The following is a 19,564-nucleotide window of genomic DNA, read 5'->3' on the forward strand; positions in this document are numbered from 1 at the left end:
CCCCTTACTTTGCAATCAACCCTAACATTTTGAGAGTGGGTTATAGATAAAAATATCCAGCAAATGAAGAAATGTGTACTGCACAATGGTGTATGTTACTGCAATGATGTCCAGTAGGTGGCACACACATGAACAGAATATTACAACCAGATTAACGGTTTTATGAACATTTAAGAAACGACTTGAGTGCAATTACTCCTTAGTTAAGATGAAAAAATAGTGAGTGAATCATTGTCAAGAAAACTCCAAATATTTAGCATCAAGAAGAGAGGTTTCAACAGGTTCATAGTTTTGCTGGGAAGGATTTACTGTCAAACAAAGAGTGACAAGATCCAGCTCTGCAGTACCAATACCAAAAGCCATCACTACTTTGAAAGTGAAGAATGAAAAATATATTCAAGCAAAACCAGATATCAATCTGCAACAGCCCTCGTATGCACTTAAAATCCTTTCCATTCCAACCCGTTCACAATCAACATTCACAAGCAAAAAAAAAAAGGCAGTACGTTTACACACATTAAAATAATGAAGATTAATGCCAAACTACTTGCTGACAGCACCTTCCTTTCAATATTCAACTCAACACAAGCCACGGGTGATGTCATTTTCCTTTTAAAAAAACTGAACCCTTCACTGATTTGTTTTACTCTGTGGTGAAAAGCCTATGACCAATCAAGGCACAGACCAGGGACAAGTAAACCCAACTCACCTCCAAGAACTTGAGGAATGCAGGCTTGGCTTCCTTGGCTATTCTTACGGCGTCTTTGGCATTCAGAAAGTTGTCTATGTATGCTGAATAAATATTCACAAGTATGTCCTTGGAGAACTGTTCAAAAGAAGACAAGCAAGCCACACAGCTTTATTCAAGTTAAATGAGGTGTAAATGAGGTGCATTATCAGTCGGCAAGCTACCGAAACCACTGTCTGATAACGAATGTGTGCTTACATTTTTATGTTATGAGTAAAACATGACATTTATTCAAAACTATAACAGAAGAACATGCGTTTTTGATAACGATGAATGACTTTTCTCCACCACAAACGTCATGAAATAATACCGTGCTTTTTTAAAGAAGTGCTGTTCTCAGACTCATATGCATGTTCAGATGTTTTCCTTTGAATTACTGACCTAAAGGGAGGATTTAAGAGGCAGAACAATGAATATACATTATAACACCTAACTTCAGGTTGTGTTGGAAGAACAGATATACTCCTGACCTCTTTTGATGTTGCACACTTCCAACATTCAGGGTGAATGGGCCTACACTTTTGTAGTGATTTTCAAGGTAACTCAATTCCTGCCTCTAAGGACATGAGTGGACCCATGAATGCAAATGTGAGGTGGTAGGCTCGCAGAAACATTCCCCCCAGTTGCCTACAACACCACAGCACAGAATGTAACAGTAAAGCATGTCTGAACCATTACCAGTAATGAGCATGTCATGGTAGTAGTAATACTGAGCCTGCCTTATGAAGGATCATAGCTCTCAATACATAATCTCCACCTGACTACCTCATAAAGAGGGAATTATCTGCTGGCCTCATCCTCTATAATCTTTTTCCATGTTGCCTGAAGAACACTATTTGTTCTATTACCTACCATATAAGTACATCTACAACAGAAACATTTAATTCATTTGTGTGCCTGGACAAATTTAGAAGCTCAAGCTTTTTCTAAGTGGAGCTTTTAAGAAGAGTGAAAGTCTTTGATGACTTCACAATCAAGAAACGTTTTCATTCTCTCCAAGAAAAGAGGATAAATATTGCCCGCTGAAAATTATGAAACATGGTCTTTATTTATAGCCATTACTATGCATAGGCTTCAGAACAGTTTTTTTTAAATGCACAGAATTCTCTCCAGTCTCAACCCCATCAGGGCCCACAGTGTATACCCACCGCAACAATTCGACAACTATGAACACTTCAAACATGGAAAAAAACCATTAATGATATTTAATGAATGAACAAAGCTTCACAGAGACTTCCCTCCACCCTCGGAGAGCTTTACCCCTCTCTACAGTGTAAATGTAATTATGAAACAGCAACCGACAGCTGTATTTATTCTTTCGGGAAAGCACAGATTCATGATTCATGATGATTTGTTTTCCTCTCAGCCATTAATTCCTTGCAGGACTAGGTAAGGATGTCGCTGTGTGCCATCATGTTGGTACGTCAACACAGGCACGCAGTGGAGAAAACATTCAAGGTGGGCTCAGGTTGCTCTCCGAGGCCCCCGATGTCATAAGATCACGTCATTGGGAGCACTTGCAAGAAGGCGCAAAATAACCAAGCTCTGAGGTGGGATTCTTCAGAGCCAGAAATCTTACGTCAACATTTCAAAGATCAAACCATAAACGCCGATTTAAAAAGGTCGCATTCCATTTCATGACTTTATATAAGCAAACAGAAAAGCCCGCTGAAGAAAAAATAAAAAGTCAACTTCAGCTTGATCGGAAACAGTTTCTCTTGAGCTAAGAATGCCAACAATGCTACAACAAGAAACATACAGAATTTGGGCCAGAAACTTTGCAACTGTTCTATTATAAATGTTTTTTATTTGATCTGAAGCAGAAGCCACATGTTTGATTCAGAGCTGTTAAAGCAATATGAAGTGTTAGATATTACCAGTCTGGTAATGACATATCAAGTACAGGTAATTTGCACACAACAAAAAAGGCTCTCAGTAAGCTTCTGTACTAAAATGGCAGGCAGAACTGGTTACCTGATAAAATCGATTGGTTTTAAATCTATCTAAATGTTCCTTTCACAATAGCAGCAGTTATACAAGCAATTGCATTTAAAGAGATGGATGAAAAACGATGCTCATATTGAAAGAATGTCAACCTTCTCCCAGATAAGTCTGATGTCTCAAGGATTCTTTTGATTATTCAGTTCCAAAGGACTATCTTTTTTGAAAAAACAAAAATACCGGCTCACACCCACATATTGCTCCAGCAAAAACAGCCACATCTCCACGTGGTCCAAATCATCCACTGGGGCTGTCAGTACATGAAATTGGGGCTTTTCAGTTCCCCCTGCTGCTCATTAATGACGTAATCACTTGTTAACTGTGTTCATCTGCTCCTGTATTTAAATCCTGACTGAGCCCATGCTCAGGGCTCCGTGATTGGGTTCTCCGCTGTCTCAGCCAAGCTCTTGCTTGTCCTACTAGAGATCTCGCTCTGCTTGCTCTTTCCCAAGCTCGCTATATGTCCACCTCCTTTAAGTTTTCCCCGACCGTGATTCAAGATTTAGATTGGCTTTTCACCTCATGACTCCAGGGTTTCCAACCCTGCTAGCTTGCCTATGATTTCTGGAACTGTGGGCTGGGCTGGGCTGGGCTGTGTTTTTTGTACTAGCAGTGCCTGTCTCTTCTTCATGGAGCCCAGCTCTCAAGGTGCAGTGGCCATCGGGCTGTAGCACATCACTACAATAATACACTATCTTGTCATTTACACTTTCACACAATTAAACAAGAGTTAATACAACAACATGGTAGGGATAAAGAATTGATATAAGATATGATCAGATCACTTTATTGGCCATATACAATTTCTTGTATTAGAAATTTGTCTTTTTGGATACCTCAATGTGGTCTCCATGAGACACACAGACAGGGAGAGAAGCTTGGGGTCAGAGCGCAGGGTCACCCATTTATACGGCAGCTCTGGAGCAGCGGAGGTTAAGGGCTTTGCTCAGGGGCCCAGTGGAGTAGGATTCCTCTGCTGGCTGCGGGATATGAACCGGCAACCTTGCAGCCACAGGCGCAGATCCTTAGCCACAGAGCCATCGCACTGCCCCCGGATAAAGAATTGATAATGTTACTGAATAAGGAAAAAACTAAAAGCCAACACCTGAAATTAACGTTGGACGATCCCGATATTCCAAAGACTATTTAATACTCTCTTTTGTGGTTTTTTACCGCTAAAAAGGTGATGCTTCCGGATGCGGATATCCAGTCAGGAGTGTAGAAGCACAGTGTATTTAAGGGTTCCTCTTCTTGGCCTCTCCCAGAAGTAGTGAGCACAGCAAATCCTAAGGGTACAGCTGCCAAAACACACTTGCGCCCCAACTCAAGTGCTTGGCGACCTACTTTTGACAGCTGCCTTTGTGCCAGGTCATGGCTAGGAGCTCCTAGACATGGTTGTCTTGCCAAGGACGTCAGAGAACATACACAAGAATATGCATGGTTTTGTTCTTGAGAACACAGCGACTTCTGCAAGACCCAATGGCATGGAGACCAGAACAGGCCTCTGGGATGTTATGAGTGGAAGGCTATCCATTATTCTTTCGTTGCCAGAGCCCTGTTTGCAGAGTATGGAAGATGCAGGAATCCTAATGGTAACAGAATTGCCTCCAGGGCTGAAGTTCTTTAGAAATTCACCCTTTCCAGACAATCCTGTCATCCCTATGGTGACCCTACATGAACTGCTGCCCAATGTCCATAGAGAGGATGCCAGGGTGGACAATGGAAAACCAATAAACAGCCAGAAACCTTCAAGTGCTAAGACATTTACAACAATAGCTAAAAACCTTATTTGGACGGGAACGTCACGGCCCTGGGACTCATTCTAAATGCTAATAGGCTTGGGGATTTTTATTCATGAGTTCTTGTTAAACATCCCATTACTTTCCTTTGACATACAGGAGCACTGGGGTACTCTACACGCTCCTCAACAAATCAGATTATAAATCTCTTCCCAAAACAAGGCCAAAATTAAAACATACAACGCAAAATCTCAATGCACTGAAATGAAAAATGTTTAAAAATCCTCTCTGCTCTTATCAACCTAAACTATTTACAGATTTTTGTTTTCTTCAAGCATATTTATTTGTGTTCCTAATCTCCAATGGAATGTTAAACACGGAGAAACCAAAGCAAGAAATAGTTTTGATCTGTGGGAGAAGAGCCACTGTTTGAGTGCCAGAGTTTATTTTCAAACAAAGAGGAGGTTCTGTGTATTGGGGAAGAAAGCCACTGACTTCTGTAACTTACTGGGGTAGAAGCACCACATGGAGCAATGACTCACTCCTATTCAGATGTAGACACTATCTATCAGAGCCTCTGTACACCAGGCAGTAACAGACCTTTCTTCTATTCTGTGGACAGTAAGGTGGAACTTTATGATATTTACTAGCAATCTTGAAAACAGTTTTGGATATTTCTGATAATTTATTAACCTCATTTCAGAAAGGTTTAATATCTGTCACAGAGGCTCATTATCTAGGATGCCAAGGTCCAGAGGTCTATACAGGGTCTATGAGCTAAAACCTACAAGGATTTAAAATGCCCCACTTATCCAAAAGGAAATATACTGGATATAATGAATTGTTAAACACCTGTGCTGAAACACAGAAATATGATCAGATTTCCTCTGCCTCCAGATCCATTTGGGTAACTCCTGTAGCCTGGGTTTTACCAAAAAAGACAGAAAGGGGAATGGAGAGATGTCCAAGGACAGTGAGAGGTACATGAAAGCAAGGGTTACCACATTAAATGGATTCCAGGGCATGGCCTCCCGGGGGCCAGTTGACAATAGTATAGGCACTGTCACATTAAGCTTCTGACTCAAATAAAACAGTCCACTGCCAGAAATAACAAGATGCACTTAAGCTGCAATGCGCCCAAGACACTGATAGCTCGAAGTTCTATTTAGATACTGTGGCTCCATCCCCAGTACCCATTCCATTTATCACTGACCCATCCAGTCTGCTTGGGGAAGTGAGCTTCTAAGGCCCTGCTGTAATTGGACATACAGTATGATGGGTAATTAACTTTGAAAAGACTCCTGTCATGATGATGCATTTTCCAGCATGCGTCCGTCTGGAATTCGCATTCTCTGAGCTGTTAACACCTCACTCCCTTTCTGAACTGGTACTATGCTACAGAAAGAGTGGCACACGTCTCACTTGGGACATCTTGTTAGACCACACTGTGCGCTGGAAAAAGCCCTTGCCTGGCTGGAGACACTGTGCACACAACTCGATGCGCGCAGTTCACAGCAAAGTTGTCCTTTTATTACATGAAGTCGAATTACAGTTTTGGAAGTAGTCCTGTTTGACCTATGAGCGCAGAAAACAACGTGCAACGCTGCCATAAAATCCATGCCTTTATCCATCAGGAATACAAACTAATAACAATGTAGGAGGACCATGGGCATGGCAGTGATGCTGGGCACTGTGGCTTGCTTACCGATTCGATGAGCAGGCTGCCTACTTTCTGCTTGTCGTGCCAGTCCTGCACACAGAGCAGGACCTGCTCTAGGAACTGCTCATGGTGCTCCAGGATTTCGGGAATCTGGTAGAACATCTCATCAACCAGGGAAGGGTCACAGATGAATGAGTTTTCCGGCTGCTTCAGAGGCTTCATGTATCCCTGTGGTATAAAACGGACAGACAGAAAGAGGGAGAAAGCACATGAGGGTTGTGACGTGGGGTACAAGTAATAAGAATCAATGATGGACAGTGTGAAGAGCTAATTTGCCAAATGAATTTAAAATGTATGAACTTCAATCTTGGCATACTGTAGCATTATAACCCAGTGGGACTCACAACACCCAGCTCACAAACTCCTTTTTCTCAAGTTTAAAATAATGAGACGTGTAAGAGAAGAAGCTTTTCTTCCTGTTTCTATCTTAGCATTTCTTTCATTTTCATTTATTAAGACGATAAGGAACAACCTGGAATCAAGGGTCTAGCAAATTAAATGAAAAAAATCTAGTTTGGGCTTCGATTTGCGACATTAGCAGGTGCCTGTATCATTAAAAGCTATTTTTGTCCTCAAAGCAAATGAGTCATTTAGGCAAAATGCTCTGTTCTGTTTAAGGTTGGTTCCACTAGCGCTGGTCTGGCAGCAATAATGTGGAAATATCCTCTAGTCTTCATATTCGCTATACTGCTTTGACAATAAAAACAATGATGTATCTACCTCAAATAAAGGCTATGGGAGATTGAGGGAATTTCCTTTTACGACAGGCAAGCCATCCCAGAACATGCCTGGTATTCCATTCAAACTGATTTCATAGCAGGGAAAAAAGGTGATTAATAAACATAAATAATAAAGAACAGCAATAACTACAAATAACAAATAAGCGTCAAGGCCTCATACTGTTCATACTGTGTCTGACAGTTACACAAGCCCTGTTTCTAAAGTGAGCTCTTCAGGGGTTTCGTTCCTAGCTGAACAGCAGGAACCCATTCTTGCCTGACAGTCAGTTTTTAAAATAAGAGGGTGGGAAGAAGCTCCAACGTGACTCACATGAAAGAAGGGCAGGGAGATCTACGTTAATGGATATTTACCGTTTCTACAGATTGCAGCCTATTTTAAGGGGTCAATAACCATCATTCAGCTTCACTTACTGTAGGCAGACACATCCATAGGCAGGTATAGCGATTTAAACTTTTACATACTCAGGTTGATCTATATGGTTGAGAATTTCTATACTTCAGTTCTATATTTAAGGCATACACTTGAGAATCTTGAGAATCAGTGTCTAGGTTATTTTTTTCATTTCGACTGCATTGGCCACATTTGTTTGACATGTCTTTATAGACACCCTTTTGTCAATCACAATTTTATACCAACAATGTCTGACCTCTTAGTTAAAAAATCATAAAGTCTTGTCTTTATTTTTAAACTTTCGTATAATATTTTTTGCCTTGAGTGAAAAATGTCATTTTGAAAAAAATATTTTTAGAAAACCATTTAGGCTAAAGACAAAGATAGGTTAACCTATGGTAAAATAAAAACTGGTGAACTGATAAAATATTGCTCACTTCTTTTAAATGTGAATAAACCTGGATTATGTCTTCAGAAATAATATTCTCAGATGTCAGAACAGCAGTCTTTATAATGCTTCTTGTCCAGTAGCCATGACAACGGTATGTGCCTCCTCGCTCCGGATAATATTACAGGAAAGCAGAATGGAAGAGCACACAGCTGTTGACAGTGCTCAACAATGATTAAACTTTTCAATATTTTTATAGCAATTTCTTCCTGATTCAGAAGCATTCATCCTACTGAATGCCAGAATTAAAAATCATGATAAATGTTATTATGTCAGTCTACGGAAGCATTTTTCCCCTTTTTACGGCTGCACATGTTAAGGAACACCCCCAAAAGGCTGTACTGTATATCAAAGGATATGATGTCAGGGACTGACCAACGCAGAAGATGTACTGCACAATTCACCAACAGATGGTAGAGTCAGGACAATGGTTTGTTATATTAATGTATGAACAGTTCCTGCCTTTGAGTGTCTTGCCGCATAAGAGATAAGTGTGCCTGAAATGTTAATGTTTAATACCACATTAACTTTTGCTCTTCTCTGCAGTCCCATAGCCATTTCATTCATAAATAGCTTGCAATCTGGAGGAGGAAGATAGATATTAAGAGCCTGACAAGCTCTATACGCGCTAAAATGGCTGAGACCAGATGGGCAGGCTTTTTACGAAGGAGCCAGTGTGACCCATGGCTCAGGTCTGAGGATTTAGATTCCTAAACCCTAGCAGCTAAACATTTCCTAGTCAACCTTGTTACATAAATCCAAGGCAGAAGAAGCCTGAAAGGAAACTGATCCTAAAACCACTCAGTAAACAGAAATATGAAACTGTGTGTAGTGGCTGAGGCTCACCACGGTTCATGGCCAGTATGGTCTCCCGTTGGATTCACAGATAACCACAATCATTTCGGTATTATTCACAATGACGATTCCAGACAACTTTCATCCCTAGTTCTCCATTATTTAATTAAACCAATTACTTAAATTACCAATTACAATTAATGGCTTTATATGTTTTGATTAATGGAATTGTCCGCCCATGGATGAAGACAACTCTAAAGCAGGAGGAAAGAGGCTAACTGGGAACAGACCTGGAAACCACTGAACTAGATGTCTCGGTAAATACAGAAATCTCCTTACCTGTATTAAAGTGCGAAGTGACTCCACATAGGATTGTTCGGTGTCTAGAAGTGTCATCATGACATGCTTTCTCATATCCTGGAAAAAAAGACCAGCGAAAAACAGAAATGCAGGTTAATTACAGTAAGGCTTTTTCCATTTGATAAAAAGAAGGATGTATGTCAATATTTCAATCGCAGGAGTCAACAAAGTCTTTCAGGTTCAAAAAACGATTTATATTACCCACTTTAAAAGCATTTTCAGAACACAGAATTCCCTGAAAAAGCATTTATTAATGTTTAAACAGAGAAATAAATTTTGATTGTAGAATTTATCTGAAAGAAATGCAGGCATAAAATATATTCAAAATACCATACATCACGATCTTACTGTGGCTAGGAAAATGCAAAAACAAAAGAAAAAGCATTTGCTTTCCGTCTACTTTTCTGTTCAGACATTTTTATTTGATTTTTAACTGCACCCTTGCACAAAATGCCTGGAAAAATCTGGATTGTTTCATACCGTTCACTGAAATAATACAAAAAATGTTAAATTAAGTGTAATATGCCAAAAACTGAACTGAAACGGCTGATTCGTTAGGTATCCCCAAGAAAGCATGATGGGGATTAAACTGGACAAGGAGAATGTTGTAAGATCAACAGAACAGTGAAGCCCACTGGACATCCTTAAACTCAAAGGCATTACAACACAGGCTAGAATGCTCATTTAAGACAATATACCCCCCAGATTTCTTCTTTCTAGGTAGATGCTATTGAAACTGGTGGGGAAAAAATCATCAGTTTAATCTGGCTAACAAGCTTAATCGAATGACTTGGACTCCGCGACCGATCTAATGCTTCCGTTTCAGAGTGCGCATTTCTGTTTATCCTCTGGCAACAATCAAGAAAGGTCTAGGATGCTCGACGCACTATTCTCTTGCAGACATCAGCGCAAATCACACTGCTGTCAGACTTGCTGGGAATGTATTTACATTAGCACAGGAAACTGTCAGCCTGTAAGAACCTTGGCTTTATCCAGCGGCTCAGGGCGCTAGCCTAGTGCAGCCTCAGGCCCCTCCTGCTGCTCATACTGTAGCTTCGCAGTGCGTCAGCAACGCAGCAGCAGGGCTGTCTGAGGACAGTCTCAGTGGCCCGACACACTTCACAGCCTGATGCCTTTTTTCCTTTTTTTGAAATGCTATTGAGAAGATCTTGCCACCTTACTGAAACACCACACTATCTCACCAAGACCTACAGATTTGAAAAACTGGCCCTGGTACAGTCTTGAGGTAACAAAATGGAATCTGGCTCCAGTGCTCTCAGGCCAGCCTCTACCGAACAATGGCTATGCAAAAGAGCAGTGCTTTCCCCCATTGCTTCTGAGATGTTTTCTCATGCTGAGTTTTAGATATTGAGATGTTGCCCAATCCTGTCTTAGCACCTTGATTTAAAGGCTAATGAAAGCATGCCTTTAAGCACACCGTTCATACATTGTAACCTCCTTAGCAGCAGAGAAGAACAACAGAGCATTCGAGCTGCTTTCCTCCTCTTTGTATTTCACGTATAGGCTATTGTGAGCTATAATCCTTCATTGTGGTAAATAAACCCAAACTCCCGAAGCTTATGGGTAAGAGTAGACAGACTGAGTGAAGATGAGACCAGCTTTGACTCTTTGCACAGGAATACGATTGGTTACATCCAGACATGTTGTATAGGGATTTAAGCAGAAGGTATGTTTTTTTTTGTGCTACACTACCTCACATACTGTACCTAGGAACCTCAGACCACAATAACAAAGCATTTGCTTCAGAGACAAATTTATAACTGCTCTTTCTTTTGTTGAAGAGAAAACTGATGGTTGCAACATGCGACTCCAGGATGCCATTTTGGTTCCACAGGAAACACTAATTGATCACCATAAACACTCACAATTGAATTCTCCATCTTGTGCTTTTAGTTGCAAGAGTCTAAAGAGACTTAAGTAAGTACCTGTATTTACTTTAATATCTGTTGTACAGCTGTGTTGGACAGACTATCATTAGAGGGAACTATATGTGTATATGACCTAAAAGGTCTCAGGAAAACATACTGTAGGTTGAGTGCCAGCAATGAGATTTAAAAAAGAAATTATTGAATTGGAATTCTGGAAAAAGTGTTTAGTTATTGGATTGTGTTTCTGAATTCCAGAGAGATTATGACAATTGACTGATGGAGGAAGGAGATCTGGGAAAGAGTTCAGCACTTTGATAACCAAAGATTTCAGAACGAGAAAGCAAGCAAGAAAGTGAAAGACCTTGCTGTGGTAGCACAGCACAGAGTCCCCTGGTAACACCTGCTTTCCCTGCTAGATAGTGTGCAGATCCTATATTGACCTTATATTAGCAGCCTTAAGGTTCATGAATCATTCGTCCTTGACGTGCAAATCTAATAGAATTAAACTTATTTTCCTAACAGCTGAAATAACCTTACAAGCTTATTTTGCAAATAGTGAGGTAATGTAGATAAAGCAAACCAACTCTTATATGGAAATGTTTTAGGATCCTTTGGGCTAAAAGTTGCTATATAAATGCATGGAATTATCATCATTACTGGTAATTTAGTAGTCTGAAATAAGATTTCTGCTATTTCCTATGCAGGAGTGCATACTGCATGTATATGAACTGTAAATTGTATCTTTTGTCCTCTGTTAACATGGAATGACATGTGAAAATAGTTACAGATGTATAATGTACTGAACACCGAGAAGAAACTTGTAATTCTGACCTGGGTCAAATACTTAACATTACTTATTACCTATTATTATATTAGAGTGTAAGAATATAAACTATTTTTGTCTGTACTATATTAACTTTATGTCAAGATTTAGACGTATTATTGTATATATAGAAGGTTAACCCTTTTTCAAATGTTAATTATTGTTGCCTGTATATATTGTACATCTGACAAGATACTAATTCATTTTCTAAATGCTTTTTTGAAACTGAAATCACTAAAAATGATAATTCTTTCAATTTCTACAGATCTTTCCATCCAAACGAATCTCAAAGTGCTATACATACATACATTAGCGGACATTATGAGCCAGCAGCCCCTCTACAACACCAGAGAAGTGAGAAACTACTTTGGGAAAAATACTTGCTCTGCCACATTTAATATAATCAGAATTCTTTGTTTACAAAAGGCACAGTACGTCATCATAGAAAAATAGAACATTCTGACTCGTTTGTATGAACTAGCAAAAAACAATCTCAACAGCCTATATAATGTATAACGCTGACAGAAGGGCCAAGAAATGGAATCAAACTTGTGAGCAAAGTTACAAAGCTGTCTCAACCCACTCTAAACAGGCCATCACAAATGTTATACATAATATCCGTTATATATAATACATATGTTATACATAAATATAACATTTACATTGTAATGAAGTCATGTTGAAATATTTATATATCTTGTCATTCCAGTCCTGTCTGATCACATTTATAATAAGATGAATTATAAACTTGAGTGACAATTACAGATATCCACACGCAGTGCCTTACAAACATTTAACAGCTTTAAAAACAACATCCCCCTTGTTGTTCAGGTGGGAAGGCATTTTCTATGGATCCTATAAAAAAACGATCCAGAATGAGATGTTTTCTTCTCTCAGCGTTCCCGGCTGGGGAGCAGTCCAGGCCAGGAAATCCATAGAGCAGCAGGCGGCAGGAGGAAAGGGGAGACAGTGTCGCAGCTTGCTGGCGTTCTGCTCTATTTTGATCTCAGGCTTTATCGATTGCATGGCATCAAAGGTTTCAGATCCTCTTTAAGTGTGAAGAGATCACAACATGAATTCAAATCTGTCTGGAGCTACCAACCACTCTGCGGCTGAGTCTTCTGCCTCTTCAGAGACCACGGCAGAAAAATGAAACAGCTCTTTGACAAAGCCAAAATTAGCCTCCGCATGCGTTCCTTATTTTTCCCTGACAGATTTTGATGACTGAGTGTCAGAAGTTACGAATGAAATGTTTATTGCATTATGGAGGATTGACTCAAGAGGAGAAACAAGCACTTGTTGCTGCTACTACCTCGTGATGAAGTGCTCTTCTTTGCTGCCTTTTTTTTTTATAGTGGTTCAATACGTACAATGTTCAATTCACGACTCAGGAGCCTCAGACATTTTGGCCTGGCTAAGATGTTGCACACGTAGGGTGTATTGAATAATGGCAGTATTGTTTTCTTTGATTCATATTTCTATTCTGTCCTGTTACTCACACTGACCTGTCTTGAAGGTTATCTGCAGAAGATTTAACTGCACCAGGGAGACACCTTTTGGACTTCAAAGGGAGATAAAAAGGAGTCACATTTCGGCTATCAGCTATGCATCTTTTGTCCCTTTTAGTTCTTTAATACAGGGAATTCACTATTTACTTTGAGAGATTAGTTATGCTCATATATTAATCTAACAGTATTACTGACAGATGTCAGATGTAAAAATACTGGTATATGATGCTTAGGAATTTTACAAATTTTAAAAGCAACTATCCAAAGGTAATCATGATGCCCGGTGTGTAGTTGAATCAAAGCAAAAAATCAAAAAGGCTGTATTTTGTGCCTGTTTTTTAGGGAGTAAGGGCTTCCGTGCAAGATGTTGAACTGCTGCCATTGCAACAGTCTATAATGTAGCTAAGTAAAAGGTCTTCCAGGGTTTCACATACTCACAGGCCACAAACATAAAACTGAGTTTGGTATGAAAAGGTCGATTCACAGGTAAAGTCAAATCTAGGTCTCATCCCATGACCATATTTTAGTGACGTGAGCACACAAACATGGGAAAAAGAATACTGCTTTTCTAAGTCCGTACTCCTTAGGCATATTCTTGTATTTACACAGGCCTGTGTATCTAGCTCATCTAACCCAAACACAAGAGCAGGAAACGGTCTTGTTTGCCTTTGTGATTATTCCTCATGCTTAGAATGCAGGCATCTCCCAGACCGACACGTGACCCCAAGACATGGCTCTGCGGCCTTCGTAGTTCACTGACTGCAAAATAAACAGGTTTCCTTAGCACAATCATTCCCTTGCACGTTGATTTGTCACTCCTCTGAGACTTGTGGGTCCCAGGACCAAACCACTCACCACAGCCCCATTCCACATGGTTGTCTTGAGAGACAACCTACTGGAATGTTATCGCATCAGGATGAGGCCCCAGGAATGGCAGCAGCTCTGGTCCCTTCATCCATGTGATGCTGTGCATTCAGGTTCTAAGCGATCACTGGGAGTAGAGTTCCCCCATTGGACACCACTGCCAAGACCATCACACTTTGACCTCCTCCTCACAACAGTGTTGCAGAAAATCAAGTAAGAATATCGTTCTGCAGGTCTGCCGCACACCCGCTGGAGCCCATCATGTTGGTCTAAACACAACCCTCTGACATTTGATTTGATTCCAATGCTGGCGCAGTAGTAAGGTATAACCCCTGTATACAACACATCATTGTCATTATCATTGATATGCCCCCAGCATCCTACTGCCTCAAAGGCAACATCCTCTTGACGAGAAGCTCACATCGATTCCTTTCCATGTATCCCTTTCACGATTTTCACCAGGCTTGACATCCAACAGGTTAAAATCACCTTGTAGCTCGTGCCCAGTCACTAATGAGGTGATTTAGTGTTCATGCGACAGTCACAGTGAGTCATGATCAAAACATATCATGTTAGAAACAGTGCACAATATTTCTAACAACATTCATGCATAGCGATGAGATTCTTTTGTCCAATATAGATGCACAGATAAGATAAGATCACGTTATAGGCCATACACATATTCCAGCCACAGGTGCAGATCCTTAGCCACAGAGCCACCGCACCAGATCAACGTCAATGCCCACTAAATGCCTCCTAGTATTAATATTACTTATATACACAATGCAAGTTCATAGGAGTGTTCATAGCCAAAACGGGGGTGCTTGTTAAAGTGCATAATCAAGGGGAATACAGAGCACACATGAGACTCATGCACTCCATCATTCTCATCATCACATATGGAGATTTTCCTACTGTATGTACTTTTAACACAGTGGTACTCAAGCTAATGTTACATCCCAGTGAGAACAGAGCATGGCCCTTCAGTTTCAAAATCTTGGTTTTTGGGCTGCCTTTAAAGGAGCAGAACAACAAAACTTTTTTCCCACACTTGTTTTTTCACAACTCCTTGTGGAAAGTCACACTGCCTGCAGAGTCCTACTGGCTAGACGGTGTATACCGTAGCTGCTGAGAGATGAGAATCTGCCTTTTCTCCTAAATCAAGACAGACATCTTCTGTCAGAAACCTAAATGGGGCACAAGGACTCCACAACATTCTACAGCACCCTGGTGGAGGCACAGTGGTGTCTGTGTTGGGTCTTGACTGCCGATATACACAAAATTCTGAGCAAGAGCTTTATGGTCTCTGCAGCGTCACACCACACACCTTGTTGATAAGGTTACAGTCACAGAAATGGCTAAGATCAAACACAAAATTCAATTGATCTAAAGTAAAGGGTAGTAAAGTACATTAGTTTAATGTCATTTACACTTGCTTTATTTACCTCTAGCAGAAGTGGGCTGACGCTTATATAAGAAAAAAAAAACCACGGAAACTACAATCTTTCACACAGAATATTATATTTTCACTCTACCCCTTTGCAGAGCAGCAGGGTAGTGCTGTGTCTAGCACTGCAGCCATGCAGAGCTGCAGCCCTGAGTTCAATTCAGGACCTGGGGTGCTGTCTGTGTGGACTTTGCATGATCCAACTGTGCTCATGTGGGTGTCCTCTGGATGCTCTGGTTTCCTCCCCTAGTGAAAAGCCATGCTGGTAGGTTAACTGGCTTCTGGGAGAACTGGCCATGGCATGAGTGTGTGTGTTTGTGTCCGTGTGAGCCCTGGAATGGACAAGTTTCCCATCCAGGCTGTATCCTGCCTTGTGGCTTGTGTCTGCTGGGATAGAGCCCTGCTTCCTTGTGACCTTGGACCAGATGAATTGGTGAGAAAACGGGCGGATGGATATATGCTCCTTCAATTATTCAAATCCAAACTGTATGACAGGAATTGAATTAAGGAATTTAAAAATGATTATACGCTCTTAAATCATGTTTTTATTAAATAATTTCAAAGTGGTTTGTCTTAAACAATAGTGCAACGCATGATCCTATAATGACAATAATTTACACAGTAGATGCAAAACCTAGAATGCAATATATTGGGCCTTCAAATAGCTTTCCACAAGTTATTTTATTTTATTGTTCTCGTCAATTCAAAATAAAACAAATAAATGGACTTTTGAGAAGCTATTAACTAAACAACTCAAAAGTTATTTGTATTTTTGCGTACAGATTACTTTGATCTTGCCACTAGACAAGGCAGACGTACCCTCCTTACAGGGTAAGCTTGAATTAGACAATAATGAAAAACAAGCACACCTTTCCACCCACCACCTGTACAGAGAGTGATTTTCCAGGCAGGGGTTTCTCAGCCTTCCTTGCAGAAATAGGGCCTGGTTCCAAATGACACTGTGTGGCTTTATTAAAAAGCCAGTTTTTTCTTCTGAAAAGGAATGCTTCTCTTTTTGTACAAAAAGCATGAAAACCACAATAGTGGTCTCTTGACATGGGGTTTGATTTTAAATACAGAAGGTATAAACGCAAAATTATGGGGAATGTAGAGCACGCAACAAGGATGTATTACAGTCCATTTGAATTCTGTGTGTGGGTACATTACTTTTAAGAAAGCTTCAGACTTTATATTTTAGTATTCATTTGTTAGCTGGATTCAGAAATATTGCCCTGTCAATGTAAGGTAAGGTATGCGCATTATAAAAAACACTACAGAGCTAAAGCAGTTAAGATGTTCCAATCAACTTATGTCCAGTTAGGTGTGTGACTAGAAAATGGTGGCTTTAACGAAGACTCCAACTTGAATAAGAGTCTATATGCACGCCACAAAGACAAAAGCCACGGGACTAAGGTGGATAAGGCATTCGTGTACATTCCTGATTTCATTTCTGCTAGAATGCCTGCTTCCAACAGCACCCAAATAAAACCCAAGATGGGCATGGAAACATGATAGATCAGAAGCTATTTGCCCGGCATTTCAGCCTGTCATCTGTCTGCTACTGCAGGCTCATCTCCATCAGTCAGCAGAGGGCATTAACTGCAGGGTGCAGGGGTTTCACAACAAATGTCTTTTAAGTACATCCACTCTTGGGAAATGTGCGGCAATTACATGTCTATGTGCCCCTCTCTTCTACACAGAAAGTAGAGGGTGGTGTGATTTTAAGAAATTGTAAAGTACAGACCGAATACTAATAAAAAACACAATTTAGTGCTTTACAGCATCCACAGCTGGGACACTCCTATGAACAATTTCTGCACAAATCTCTTTGGACTTACATAAGCAATCAAGCCAGAGGCAAGGGCACATAGCTAAGGATTCACAAGAGCTGAACACATGGTCTGGAATAAAATAATCAATGCACACATTTCCCATCCTTTACTTGCCTATGAGCTACAGAATCAATGGCCATCCACTGTGGGAAAAGTCACAGGGGGGTACATTCAGCAGTATTCAATGTATCCAATGAAACACCACAGCACCACATGCAGCAGGTTAAAATATAAAAAACTGGACGACAGAATGACATGGGATTCCCTGAACTTAGCTGCATACATCAATGAATGGATTTCCTAACCCTGGCCAATCACAGAGTTGAAAATGATACAAGGAAATTCCTCAGGATTGCAGTTGATTTTAACATTAGCATTACATTTACTGAATTTTATATAGCAGTGAGAGTCTCAATACTTATCGTTATCACCATTAAAGCTGAAAAATAGATCAAAATATTTTTGCATCCTTTGGACCTTTATTCCCCTTGGAAATGCCACAGTCAATGAAATACTGTTCTACAGAACGTTAACAATTATTAACAACAATTTTTACAAGGATACTTGCAAACTTCAAATTCAGTTAAAGAGGATGATGCCAAGTCAAGGGTAAAACACTTTCAAAAGATCTCCAAGTAATGAAAAATAAAATCAGCTTTGGCACGCTTTTGTACTTTCAACTGGTGCAGTCTCTCACATACTGTAGTCAGGGATGACAAACAGATGTCTATTTAGAGCCCAGCTCGTTTTCCCCCACATTTTCTCAAAAGATAAAAACACTTGTTGCTTCATATCACAAGACATAAAAAGTCAGTGAGACACAAGATGAGGCAAAGGCAACACAAGTATTAATGAGTTTACAGACACTGAGGACCTTTTTAAGAGTCTCCAATAACAGCCAGAGAAAATGAGGGAAAAAATGCTTCTTTACAGCCAGTAATTTGATGAGATTTGCACTGTAATCTAGTGTTTGGCCTTTATAGCATAGAACAAGAAACCCCATGAGCAACGTGTCTTACAGATTGCGAAACACAGGCAAAAAAAACCCCACTACACTCAGCGTGATGGCCGCAGGAGTTCAGCAGAAGAGATCCGATAGGATGTGGAAGCTCACTGAAGATGAGAGAATCTGTAATCTAATCTGCTTTGCAATTAATAAAGGACACTGCTTTAGTTTCAATTGATTCTTATTTAACACGACAACCTTAAGTCATATTTCAAAATTTCAAAACAAGGGGGAGAGGGAGAACTGAAAAGTCATACAGATATAGAAGGGAGATGAGTCGTGTTGCTATAAATAATGTGCTATAATATTATAGCAATACGGTATTATAAGTTTTAGAAAGAGCAAACTACACGTAGGAGACGTAGATAATTCACAGCACAGCACAGACAAGGACTGCATTCGTAAAAGGCTGATTCATTCACAGCTGTTTGGAAATGCTTTAAAATCTACCGATTGTAACACAGGACAGTGACAGCACAATTATTCTTGCAACCCAAGAACAAAGGCAGCAGCAAACTGCCTTAATTTCAAAAACCAGTGGGTCCACCCCTCAACTCTGCACATCTAAGATTGATCAAATTGGGACACGCTGATCCAGATGGAGGAATCTGGATCAAGCGGAGAGGAGCCCCGTACACAGCCGCACAAAGTGACGCATGCAGGGGTACCTCGCTGGAGGTCTGCGGGGAACCCGTGCCCCCGACGCCGTTGGCCTCCGCGCCGCTCCTGTCCAGCGCCTCCTCCCCGGCCCCAGTGTCTTCGCTTGCACTCTCCCCATTCTCTCGCATCTCCTCCAGTGCGATGGTGAACTGGGCGAGCGTCCTTACCATCTGCAGCATGCGGGGCGCCGGGCGTTCTGCTGTCACGCGTGCCCGTTGGAAAATCGTCCCCCCACCCCCCCCCCGCCACCAAGAAAAAAGAAAAACAAGAACCCCCACAGTCTCCGGAGAGCCCCAAATCCGATAAAAAGCCCGGCTCCCTCCCTCCACGTGAAGGCTTGGGCTGCCCTCCCTGCCCGTCAGTGTGATCCACCGAGCCTGACCGTCCCTCACTCTTCTCCCTCCGTCGCTTCTCGCTCTCCCTCTCCTTCTCCTCTTTTCCAGGTGTACAGCCTGTGTGATGCACTGCTCTGCTCTTCAGTACATAATGAGAAGCAGCTAGCTAGGGAGCGGGCACAAGCCAACAGGCAGCAGGCTGAACCAATCAATAGCAGATCTCCAAGCAGATTGAATCAAAGCAGCGGGCACCAGCAC

General features: G+C 40.9%; 1 protein-coding gene across 1 annotated transcript in view; it reads right to left on the reverse strand.

Moving 5' to 3' along the window:
- The window catches only part of LOC102683368 (rho guanine nucleotide exchange factor 17), a 91,589-nt gene that overhangs the window by 17,499 nt on the left and 54,526 nt on the right, over nt 1-19,564 (reverse strand). Inside the window, exons 2-4 of the mRNA XM_015341461.2 lie at nt 8,922-8,999; nt 6,194-6,376; nt 710-826 (exon numbers count right to left, since the gene is read on the reverse strand). Coding sequence (XP_015196947.2) covers nt 710-826; nt 6,194-6,376; nt 8,922-8,999 — 378 coding nt within the window. The remainder of the gene's footprint in view (nt 1-709; nt 827-6,193; nt 6,377-8,921; nt 9,000-19,564) is intronic.

The sequence above is a fragment of the Lepisosteus oculatus genome, chromosome 5 (genome assembly GCF_040954835.1).
Source record: "Lepisosteus oculatus isolate fLepOcu1 chromosome 5, fLepOcu1.hap2, whole genome shotgun sequence".
Lineage (NCBI taxonomy): Eukaryota > Metazoa > Chordata > Actinopteri > Semionotiformes > Lepisosteidae > Lepisosteus > Lepisosteus oculatus.